The 12800-nt window shown below is 37.2% G+C and overlaps 1 protein-coding gene across 2 annotated transcripts in view; it reads left to right on the top strand.

The window, feature by feature from the left end:
- CUL5 (cullin 5) overlaps positions 1-11896 on the top strand; it is a 107877-nt gene extending 95981 nt beyond the window's left edge. Inside the window, exons 17-19 of one of the 2 annotated variants that reach the window (XM_032285683.1) lie at positions 1068-1186; positions 2119-2242; positions 8314-11896. In XM_032285683.1, coding sequence (XP_032141574.1) covers positions 1068-1186; positions 2119-2242; positions 8314-8508 — 438 coding nt within the window. In that variant the 3' untranslated portion in view covers positions 8509-11896. The remainder of the gene's footprint in view (positions 1-1067; positions 1187-2118; positions 2243-8313) is intronic. The other variant, XM_032285684.1, reaches the window with a different exon arrangement.
- The last annotated feature ends 904 nt before the right edge of the window (positions 11897-12800 follow it).

The raw sequence follows: 12800 nt of genomic DNA, 5'->3' as shown, positions 1-12800 counted from the left end.
CAGAGTTTTGCTCTTGTTGCTCAGGCTGGAGTGCAATGGCACAGCCTCAGCACACTACAACCTCTGCCTCCTGGGTTCAAGCAGTTCTCCCACTTCAGCCTCCCAAGTAGCTGAGATTACAGGCATGTGTCACCATGCCCAGCTAATTTAGTATTTTTAGTAGAGTCAGGGTTTCACCATGTTGTTCAGACTGATCTCAATTCCCTGACCTCAGGTAATCTGCCTGCCTCAGCCTCCCAAAGTGCTGGAATTACAGGCGTGAGCCACTGTGCCTCAGATATATAATTACTTTTTATACTGAGAATGTGTTCAAAGATTTTATGATGATCAAAAATCTAAAAGAAAAATTTGGTCTGTTTGAGGGCTTGTAGATTATACTCATTAGCCCCCTGCTTGCAACTACGTTTTACCTCTACTCCATAGAAGTTCCAAATTTTCTTAAAATTTCCAAATTTTTTAAATTTTTTTTTTTTTTGAGACAGAGTTTTGCTCTGTTATCCAGGCTGGCGTTCGGTGGCTCAATCTCAGTCCACTACAACCTCCACCTCCCAGGTTCAAATGATCCTCCCACCTCAGCCCCTCAAGTAACTGGGACTACTGGTGTACGCCCCACACCTGGCTTATTTTTGTATTTTCAGTAGAGACGGCGTTTCCCCATGCCTAAGCTGGTTTCAAATTCCTGAGCTCAAGTTACCTGCCTACCTCAGCCTCCCAAAGTGCTGGGATTACAGATGTGAGCCACTGCACCTGGCCTGAAGTTCCAAAATTAATTACTACCTGTAGATGAAGGAGCTGGTATATAACTGCCAGGTGGTGTTTACTGTGGTCCTATGTGACCAGTTTCTTGTCTTACTGTAAAGAGAGCATTTATTGCTTTTTCATAACCAACTCTTTTCACCTCCTCCCTTTCCTCATTATGCATTCAAATATTATATTCATGGAAGTACCAAACATTTTAAGTTTGTGTTTGTAATCCTTTTCTTGCCTGTGTTGATTATGTTGTAGAATTGATCTTAGTGTTCCATACTGTTTTTAGATGCTAATTGTTTTCTCTTTATTCTTCATAGTCTTTAGTAGCTTTCCCAAAACTCAAACGGCAAGTTTTATTGTATGAACCTCAAGTCAACTCACCCAAAGACTTTACAGAAGGTACCCTCTTCTCAGTGAACCAGGAGTTCAGTTTAATGTAAGCTTCATGTTGGTTGATCTAAAACAAAAACACCTTGTTTGAATTTTAGCACTTTGTTTTTTGGAAAATAATTATTTTCCTTACATTATATTTAAAACATAAATATATACTGTCATCACTGTAAACTTACATCATTTAGTTGTTTATGGAAAATATTAATCAGATGTTTACTTCTTTACTATATTTTCCATGGATACATTTTTGGTCTTTGACATTATACTATATTATATTGCATTTCATCTTTCAGGCTGATACCCTTTTGTACTCTAAAGCAACTTTATTCAGACAAAGCATTTTTGTTGTTGTTGTTAAGATCCAGTTAGGAGATAACATTGAATCATAACCCATGTATCTTTAATTAGCTAGTCACTTTTATGGCAATATAAAATATTAACTTTATTTTTATAGAGAGTAATCACTCATTAACAGGTTAGTTATCATGTTTAAGGAAAATACAGAGTTTGTTTTAAAGTAGTATGTAGGCTGGGTCTGGTGGCGCATGCCTGTAATCCTAGCACTTTGGGAGGCCAAGGCGGGTGGATCATGAGGTCAAGAGATCAAGACCATCCTGGCCAACACGGTGAAACCCCCGTCTCTACTAAATACAGAAAAATTAGCTGGGTGTGGTGGCACACACCTGTAGTCCCACCTACTCTGGAGGCTGAGGCAGGAATATTGCTTGAACCCAGGAAGCAGAGGTTGCAGTGAGCCGAGATAGCGCCATGGCACTCTGGCCTGGTGACAGAGCAAGACTCCATCTCAAAAAAAAGAAATAAATAAAGCAATATATAGGCTATTTGTCATTTTTCCTTTAAACAGTTATGATATTTTTAGAATATTTCTAAAGATTTTCTCTCAGACATTGTTGCTGTAATAGGATTTTAAAAGTCTTTTTCACCATAAAATATTCGATTCAATTCTTTTTGTAGAAAAAATGCAAAAGTTCAGAAAAGGGGTAAAATCAACTTGATTGGACGTTTGCAGCTCACTACAGAAAGGATGAGAGAAGAAGAGAATGAAGGAATAGTTCAACTACGAATACTAAGAACCCAGGTTTGTAATATTGACAGAATGTCTGAAGTTTGAAAAACCTTAGTTTTCTTTTTTCTTTTTTAAATTTTGAATCCTTTTTTGAATTGAAAAGCATGTAGGGGCCAAGTGCACTTTGGGAGGCTGAGGCAGGAGGATTGCATGGGTAACAAAGTAAGATCTTGTCTCAATCAATTTTCTAAAAATACATTAAAAATTCCAGTTCTAGTTGGAATATGAATTCCAATTTCACATTCCGTTGTAATGTGGAATTAGGAAATGTGTTTAGAACCAAGAAAGTTCTCTAATATTCATTTCTTCTTTTAAAAAAAATTTAAAGCTAGGATTATGACACTTTCTGAATGTAATAAAGAATAGCTGTGTATGATTGTTTTAACTTTAGAAATAGTCCTTTTAAAACCAAGTTATTCAACTTTTACTATTTTCATTTACTACTGTTTGAAACTTCTGGCCAGGGTATTTTTTTTCCTTTTCTTTCTTGGTTTTGCTTTTTGTTTTTGAGACAGGGTCTCTCTCTGTTGCCCAGACTAGAGTGCAGTGGCACTCTAGTGCACTCTACCGTCTTTAGCTCACTGCATCCTCAACTTCCTGGGCTCAAAGGATCCCCCCGCCTCAGCCCCCCGATTAGCTGGGACCACAGGCGTGTGCCACCACCCTCGGCTGATTTTGTATTTTTAGTGGAGACAGGGTTTCACCATGTTGCCCAGGCTGGATTCGAAGTCCTGGGCTCAAGCAATATGCCTACTTCGGCCTCCTAAAGTGCTGGGCTTGCAAAGTGCTGAGCCACTGCGCCCGGCCCAGTGTACTTTTTAAAATATGAAATGAGGAAAAGATGAAAAAATGCTTATTATCTATAGATCATGTGGTAGGATAATGCAGCAGAGAAAAGATGAATGAATTAAAACCAATTGCATTTGGACGAGCGAGGTGGCTCACACTTTGGGAGGCTAAGGTGGGCAGATCACAAGGTCGAGAGAGCGAGACCATCCTGGCCAACATGGTGAAACCCCGTTTTTACTAAAAATACAAAAATTAGCTGGGTGTGGTGGCACGCACCTGTAGTCCCAGCTACTCAGGAGGCTGAGGCAGGAGAATCACTTGAACCTGGGAGGTGAAGGTTCCAGTGAGCCAAGATCACGCCACTCCACTCCAGCCTAGGCAATAAGAGTGAAATTTGTCTTAAAAAATAAAAATAAAAAAGGGCCGGGCGCAGTGGCTCAAGCCTGTAATCCCAGCACTTTGGGAGGCCGAGGTGGGTGGATCACGAGGTCAAGAGATCGAGACCATCCTGGTCAACGTGGTGAAACCCCGTCTCTACTAAAAATACAAAAAATTAGCTGGGCATGGTGGCACGTGCCTATAATCCCAGCTACTCAGGAGGCTGAGGCAGGAGAATTGCCTGAACCCAGGAGGCGGAGGTTGCGGTGAGCCGAGATCGCGCCATTGCACTCCACCCTGGGTAACGAGCGAAACTCCGTCTCAAAAAAATAAAAAATAAAAAATAAAAAAATAAAAAACACCAATTGCCTTTCTATTTAGCAATAAGTAAGTAGAAAATAAAATAAGAAACATTCATACACATTCTGTAGGAGCTATATATGAAGAGAGTGGCTCTTTACTGGAGATTCAGAAGGAGAGTTGAATAAACAGAACGATTGAGCTCTTTTTTTGTTCTAAATTTTTAGTTGTAATTTAGACACAATGGAATGTATCTTTCGAAATACAATTTTCAGTGAGTTTAGGTATACCTGTGTGACCATAACCCAATTAAGATACAGAACATTTCTGTCACAGCAGTCATCTCCCCATGTTTTCTCTCCAGGCAGGCACTCCCTCTACCTAGCTGATTCTAATTATCATCACTTAGTTTTGCCAGTTCCAGGTCTTCATATAAATGGAACCAGACAGTATGTACTTTTATGTCTGACATTTTTTTGCTTAATGTGAAACACCATATTCTTCAATGATAAGGCTGAATAACTTTAAAAAAATTTTTTTTTAAATGAACTCAAGCGATCCTCCTGCTTCAGCCTTCACAGCAGCTGGGACTACAGGCACATGCCACTGTACCTGGCGCCTAGGCTGAATAACGTAAAAGATTGATTTTTCTGATATTAATGTCAAGTTTACTAAATATCATATGAAAATTCAACTAGGAATATCTTTGGAATTTTACAGATTGATTCTCAGTTTATCAGAATAAATAAATAAGAATGATTGAGAAACTTAAAAAAGAATAAGATGGTAGTGCTAGAACTTGCCCTGCCAAATACTAAAATATTTTAAAATCTGTAGTAATAAATAGTATGGCAAGAAGATTAATTGAGCAAAATAACCAAGATTAAACCTACTTTAGGCCAGGTGCAGTGACTCTCAACTGTAATCCTAACACTTTGGAAGGTCAAGGCAGGCGATCGCCTGAGGTCAGGAATTCAAGACCAGCCTGGCCAACGTGGTAAAACTCCATCTCTACTAAAAATACAAAAACGAGCCAGCTGTGGTGGTGCATGCCTCTAATCCCAGCTACTTGCGGGTGCTGAGGCAGGAGAATTGCTTGAACCTGGAGGGCAGAGCTTAAAGTGAGCTGAGATTGCGCCACTGCACTCCAGCCTGGGTAATAGAGTAAGACTCCATCTCAAAAAAAACAAAAACCAAAAAATCTGCTGCTCTGTATTGTAGAAGAGTGTATACAATAAAGGAAATAATTTCCATGACGCATGAAAAGAAAATAAATTATTCACTAAGAGGTGTTGGGAGATTTTTCTGTTTGGAGGAAAAGTTAGAATATATTCAAACTGCTAGGATAAACTCCAGATGGATTAAAGAGTTGAAATATATATGCAGGTGTAGTCATATTCTAAGATGCGCAGAGAAATTGAAGTCCTTTTGTTTTGTCTTAATGTGATCCATAATTATGTAGATTCCAATAATCTAAGCTGTCTTTAGGAAATGCTCAGACTGTATTTCCCTCTGATCCTACTCTGCTCATCCCCATTGTTTACGATTTTCATGGATGGCATCTGCATATATTGAGGGTGAGAGAGGGGTTTACTTGACTAGTCAAGTAAAGGGAGCATCATATCTATGTAGTTATGACAGTGTCCTGGATTCTTGCTGTTGGTAGCTATGAAGTAGTGTATATCTTTGAGAATTTGGCTTTCTATTGGTAATTACTGCTGTTGTCCATAGCAGATGAATTTATGGTTAATTCTTTTTCTATTTGCTAAGGGCCTCATGGCTTCTTCTCTGCTCTGTCTTTCCCTTGCTCTTACTCAGCTCTTGAAGCCTCTGAGACTGCACATCTTCTGTGTGGCTCCTTGGCCTACATGGCACACTGTCATTATTCTTTGCAGAATAATGGTAGGATTACCTTGCCCTGTCATTAAAGGCCCTGTGGCAGTTACATTAGCTCAAAACTCTTGCTGTGACACGTGAGAACTGAGGGAGAGTCAGAAGTGCAGTATTATCTCCATCATACTATGCTACTCTTTTAAGTAACCTCCAGCGTATCAAATGGGGACCAGAGCCAGTGTCCCTCTGCTCTGTTTTCCTCTTGGGCTCGATAACTACCACCTTCACCTCTACCTGAGGAGAAACTGGGCCATTTACAAATGTCTCTCCTCTTCCTTCGGGTTCCTGCAATCTTCAAATGCTTGATGGAACAGACTTCCCCTCTTCCTTCTTCCACTCTGGACCCCTGACACAAACCCCAGTTTATGATGATCAAGAGCCTGGTATCTGAATACCGTTGAGGGTGGGAGGAATTCACTTGACCTTCTGGTGTCAGTGAAAGGGTCATCATATCTTTTATCTATCTATCTATCTATCTATCTATCTATCTATCTATCTATCTGTCTATTTATCTATTTATCTATCTAATCTATCTATCTATTTATTTGTTTATTTTGAGACAGAGACTCACCCTGTCGCCCAGGCTGCAGTGCAGTGGTGCTGATCTTAGCTCACTGCAACCTCCACCTCCCGGGTGCATATGATTCTTCTGCCTCAGCCTCCCGAATAGCTGGGATTACAGGTGCCCGCCACCATGCCCAGCTATTTTTTGTAGTTTCAGTAGAGACAGGGTTTCACCATGTTGGGCAGGCTGGTCTTGAACTTCTGACCTTATGATCCACCCACCTTGGCTTCCCAAAGTGCTGGAATTACAGGTATGAGCTACCACGTCCAAACTGTTTTTGTATTTTTGGAGGAAAACAGGGTGTCACTCACTCACTCACGCCTAGGCTGGAGTGCAGTGGTGCAATGTCAGCTCACTGCAACCTCTGCCTTCCAGGCTCAGGCGATCCTCCTGCCTCAGCCCCTTGAGTAGCTAGGACCACAGGCGCGTGCCACCATGCCCAGCTAATTTTTTATTTTTTTGTATATTTTGTAGAGATGGGGTGTTGCCATGTTGCCCAGGTTGGTCTCAAATGCCAGGACTCAAACGATCCACCCACCTCAAATTGCTGGAATTACAGGCATGTGCCACCCTCCCCAGCTGGTTATATCATATCTGTACAGAGGAAATTGAAGGAATTTTTCTATTACTGAATAGTGCCGGAATCCCAAGTCTGTTGATTTGCAGCAAAGTAACATTTTTAAATGTTAAAAGCAAATATTACTTCTTTTTCTATTTTGACATTTATAACAGACTGTAATCTGTGCTAAGACAGACAGATGCCTTTTTTTTTTGGAAACAGGGTCTCAGGCTGGAATGCAGTAGTGCGATCTCAGCTTACTGCAACCTCTGCCTCCCAAGCTCAAGCAGTCTTCCTTCCTCAGCCTCCTAAATAGCTGGGAACACAGACACAGGCCCCCATGCCCGACTAAATTTTTTTGTATATTTTGTAGAGATGGGATTTTGCCATGTTGCCCAGGCTGGTCTCAAATTCCTGGACTCAAGCAGTCTGCCCACCTCAGCCTCCCAAAGTGCTAGGATTACATGCATGAGCCACCACACCAGGCATATAGATACCTTTTGTTGGGTAAAGAGAGAGCTTGGACTGGAAAAAGTAAAAGAGAAAAGAATATTTAATGATTTTCTAATAACTTGTTATAAACTTAATAGTGATTTAGGAAATCATCAAGAAAAATTTTCATTAAATGACCTAGATCAAAAAGATTTGTTCTTTTAGAAACTTAAAAACAGTCGGGTGTCGTGACTTAAACCTGTAATCCCAGCACTTTGGGAGACCAAGACAGGGGATTACTTGAGGCTGGGAGTTCAAGACTGACCTGGCCAACATAGCAAGACCTTGTCTCTATATTTAAAAGGAGAAGAAGGAAAGAAAAAACTTAAAAACACTTAATTGAACCAATACAAACTGAAGATAATATTTTGTAGCAAATATAATTAATCTGGTAAATATATATAAAGAGTATTAAAAAGACAATAAAAAAATAAAAATAAAAAAAAAGAGTAGTACTTACCGACTTTTAAAACAGACCCCAACTGACCTCTGCTACTACACAAAGAAATAACTGAATACAAGGAAAAAATTGGATGTAGGGGGTTTATTGTATTTTAATTAATGTTTAACATAATACCAGGTTATATACATACTGTTTTCACAGGTAAGATAACTTTTAAGAATGTGAATGGTATGGAAAAAAGGAATTGAAGGAAATAATATTAAAACATTAGGTGTGGTATTCTTTCAGCAGAGAGGCAGAGGTAATTTTGATTTTACTTATTTTTCAAAATCTCTGTAATAAGCAGATTTTAAAAATTATACAGGACACCTGCAGAACATGCACGCTTGTTACATATACACGTGTGATGGTGGTTTGCTGCACCCATCAAACCATCATCTACATTAGGTATTTCTCCTAATGTTATTTCTCCCCTAGACCCCCATGCCAATAAGCAGATTTTTTTTTTTTATGGGGAATGAAAAAACAAAAGACGTTTTTATTTGTTAAGGAAGAGATACTGGTGTCAAGATTAATCCCCTGGTGATTGTTATTCATTTGGGTAGATGTTGGATAGAGGATGAATATGCATTAAAAGTCATTTTTCAGTTTATTGTACTTAATTTCATATATTAATGTACTTTTATTTTTATTTTTTCTTTTAGGAAGCTATCATACAAATAATGAAAATGAGAAAGAAAATTAGTAATGCTCAGCTGCAGACTGAATTAGTAGAAATTTTGAAAAACATGTTCTTGCCACAAAAGAAAATGATAAAAGAGCAAATAGAGTGGCTAATAGAACACAAATACATCAGAAGAGATGAATCTGATATCAACACTTTCATATATATGGCATAATTTTGAATATCATGGACAATAGTAAGAACCCAAATTTTGGAGTGCTTGGGCAGAAAGTTGTAACAGTTTGTGCTGGAGAAAGGTTTATTTGGACTTTGATTACATAAATATTAAAATCTCTGCCTTACCTTACAAAAACAACTATATTTTGCCAGTCACATTAGTTAGCATGATGGCATTCCCTTCATGTTGCACACTCTTTAACAGCATGCTGTTTTGTGGAGAAACTTGCATTCATGAAGAGCCCATTATCAGCTTTTAAAAGTGAATTTGATTTGTACCCACCAGGAAAAATACAGTTGGGAAGGGTGAGGGCGGGGTTCTTGTTGCTTTTTTCTCTTTCTTTTTCCTCTCTTAAAAAATGTACTTGCACAAGGAAGGATCTTCAGATACTCATGCACTGAAAAATGCTGTTAACTTTTGTTTTTAAAAAATGCAATTAAAACTAGAAATAGCACTCTTGGTTTCTTTTGATGAAAAGAGTGAGCTGTCAATGCAACATTGGGAGAGGGGAGATGTAGGTGAGAGGTTAAGTATTTAATAGTATCAAATTTTTCATTCAAACACTGCTCAGTATAATGACTGGATTTTAATGGTGACCTAAAAATGGTATTAAATATTTTCAACTTTCAAATACTGGTTTTCTTTAAGCAGGAGACTGCTATTTTAGTTGTTGTTAAATGATAAAGGAGTTTTTCAGATTTTTTTTTTTCTTTAATATGGCTAGAGAGCTTGTTTTGAAAAGTGAAGCTTATATTAATTGTTGCTTCAATTGTTTAAAAAATTTTATGGAGCTAGGTAGGTCATTATGATTGCAGAGCCAAAATAGCAAAACAAGCATATTGTGTGTTTACTAAACATATTAAGTGTGTTTACTAACACACTTAAGATTTATATGCCTAATATTATGCCATATCTGAATTTATTAAAAACAATGCAGAAATCTCCTGCTCTAATATAATACAGTTATGTCACTGGTCTCTTCATCTGTAGCATAGAAGTATTTTGGTATTTTAAAGTCTCATGGTTAGGGATTTGTAGCCTCAGGTTTGCATCAGTCACCTAGGGGTAAGAGAAAAACCACAACATAAGACCTGAAAAACAGAAGCAAAATTATTGCACTCTTAATACGAGCAGTAACCTTGCCAAATATCTGTAAATATATATTTATATATTTTAAAAATAAACATTTTTTTAAATGGCCAGAAGGCAACATTTACCGTGTTCCTTTCAGTCAATCCAAAGTAGCAACTTAACTAGTTGCCGGCAACTGAATACCCAGAGTAGTGGAAATTTTAGGACTTGAGAACTTGAACAACTTAAAAGAAAAAATTTATCCCCCTTGGGGAATGAGTGGCTCAACATGGGTTTTTATTCATTGTGGTGCACGTTTCAGATTTTCTTGCAAATCATTTTATATGTTTGACGTTAAGTAATATTTTTTAAAGTATGGTTTTTGAAGATAGTAGGAAATGGAGTACAGAAAGGCATACACTATTACGTTATAGTGGAGTGCTTTCAAGAGCATTTCATGGAATCTCTCCCCACCCCAAGAAGCTTTTGAACTGCCTGCTGAATGGAAGGAAAACAAATTTAAAACATTTAGAGTTTTGCTGAGTATAGTAAAATGCCTGTTCTTAAATGCTTAGGAAATTGGAATTTTGTTTATAATTAAAATTTTACACTTCATCTTTAAGGTAGCAAATGTCATTTGTTAGACCAAGCATATTGTGAAGAATTAAACTAAAATTAGTATTCACAGTTCTTTCTAATTAGGTGATTGTTAATAATGGGTAAATTTGAAATTTAGAAGAAATAATTTTGTAGTAATTGTGGCCCTTATGTTTAACAGATAATTCAGCATTGGCGTATTTGCTTGTCCCAATACAAGAATGCCAAAGGAGAAAATGATAGGAGGAAAAATTGCAGTCCGTTTTCAAAATTTAGGTTTGTTGTTTTAAACCATAATTGTCCGCAGAACTTTTTTGGAACTTCTAATTTGGAGTCATTTAATTTAAGAATGAGAGTCATGATGTTTTGATTTATGAAGGCGAATTTAATGCAAAAGCAGGTAACACTAAATCCATAGCAAAGTTTTTTATTAAATTTTATAAATTTGTAATAACTAATTATGTCTTAATTGTATTTTGGGAATGAACAGCAGTAAATACTGTAAATGTACAGTTTTCATCATTTTTTTTTGTTATGTATACAAAAGTTTAACTACTTTTTGGTGTTTATGAAAACCATTTAGTTGACAAGGTGCCTATGCCACTGTTGAGTTTTCTTTAAACAACAGGTTTGCTAATTTAAAAAAAAAAAGAAAAGGAAAAAATAATCTTACCAGCAGTTTGTAAGGTCTGGAATCACAATTGGCATTCTTTATCAGGTCTCCTCTCCAGTGTGCACCTAAAATTGGTGCCGAGCAGGGATAAAACCTGCAGTTAAGGGAAAAGAAAATCCAGCCTCCCCCTACAAAAAAAAAAGAAAAAAAAATAAGTTTAATTTTTTAAAATTGGTAGTATGGCAGTAAGACACTTGAGAGGCTATGTTAAGCTCTTCTAGTTTAAAGATGGAAACATCCCATCTGGAAAATGTTAACTTTTGTTGCTATCTCATTGCCAGAGTAAGTAGACATAAGACAGAGTTTAGGAAGTGAAAATATAGAACAGTTTTCATGGTCACAATGAAATAAATATTAGAACATTACTATTCCAATTTTTAAATGCGGATCTTGAAATAAAGTCTGAAGTCTTCCAATTTTTACATTTATTGGAGGGGTCCCTGAGTTCTGTCAACTTTTTAAGTCTCTTACTCTTATTTTGTGCATAAATGTTAAACCTTCCAAAAACGAAATGTTAGCTTTCTTTCTTTTACCTTTTATTAAATTTAATAGAAAATATGACCTGAGTAGTTAGAAAGTATTTTGCATTATTTGCAGTAAGATGTCTCTAGCACTGCTCAGAGGGCAACTCTTAAAACTTCAGTCTGGGTGAAAGATTTGCTAGTTTTACAAAAAGATTTGTTATCTTAAACTCAAGCTGGTTTTTCTATTTTCATGTAAATGACTGGGATGCTGTCTTATAAATTCTGCCAAGTTCATGTTTGTGAAATAAACATTACATGAGAGCTTTCCTGTCATCTACACTATATGTTGTCTGAAGTATTGAACAAATTTATTTTAGTTCCTGAGTTGTAATCTATCCTCATATGGTCTATACGATTTTGAATGTGTGCCACTACATACTGAGATGATAATGCTGTACAATTTTAAGTGGTAGCAGTTTCTGTATGCAGTAGGCTGAAATATTTTGATGAACTGCTTAATTTTTGGATTTTATTTTTTAAGTTGTATAATTTATTTTCTTGCAAAATAAAAATGTAATATGAAAGCTTTCACCTATCCAGAAAATGTTGATGTTCTACTATAAAATAGTTTCTAAGAGTTTAATCAAAATTTTTTTAGTGGGTGTATTGTTAAATTTCAAGGTGAGGCCAGGCGTGGTGGTTCACGCCTGTAATCCAAGCACTTTGGAGGCCAAGGTGGGTGGATCACCTGAGGTCGGGAGTTCAAGACCAGCCTGACCAACATGGTGAAACCCCATCTTTAAACAAAATAAAAATAAAAAATAAAAAAAATTTCAAGGTGAAATAATCTCAGCTAGCCTTAGAAGGAATCTGAAATATGAAAAGTAACCTACTTATTTATATTAGACATCAAATTCTAATTCAAAATGAGAGCAGTCAGGAATGCAGCTTTTCCACTGATGATAACATGTGGCTAGATGCCTGGAAGAGGTTAAAAAAAAATACCAACCTGAAAGTGATTAATATATCCATTAACTTAGGTAGGCTGTGTCATAACAAAATTCAAATTTTTTTTTTTTTTTTTTTTTTAGGAGGGGGTTTTCCTCTTGTTCCCCAGGGTGGAGTGCAATGGCGCGATCTCGGCTCACCGCAACCTCCGCCTCCTGGGTTCAGGCAATTCTCCTGCCTCAGCCTCCTGAGTAGCTGGGATTACAGGCACGCACCATCATGCCCAGCTAATTTTTTTGTATTTTTAGTAGAGACGGGGTTTCACCACGTTGACCAGGATGGTCTCGATCTCTTGACCTCGTGATCCACCCGCCTCGGCCTCCCAAAGTGCTGGGATTACAGGCTTGAGCCACCGCGCCCGGCCTAACAAAATTCAAATTTTACAGCAGATAAAAGTAAAAAATGTAAAACATCATTTCACATTTTGGATATATTTGAAAATTTGTGAAATACTTTTTTTTTTTTTTTTTTTTTTT

The sequence above is a fragment of the Sapajus apella genome, unplaced genomic scaffold (genome assembly GCF_009761245.1).
Source record: "Sapajus apella isolate SASKATOON/1434 unplaced genomic scaffold, GSC_monkey_1.0 scaffold16, whole genome shotgun sequence".
Taxonomy (NCBI): domain Eukaryota; kingdom Metazoa; phylum Chordata; class Mammalia; order Primates; family Cebidae; genus Sapajus; species Sapajus apella.
This window is presented reverse-complemented; position numbering and strand designations above follow the sequence as displayed.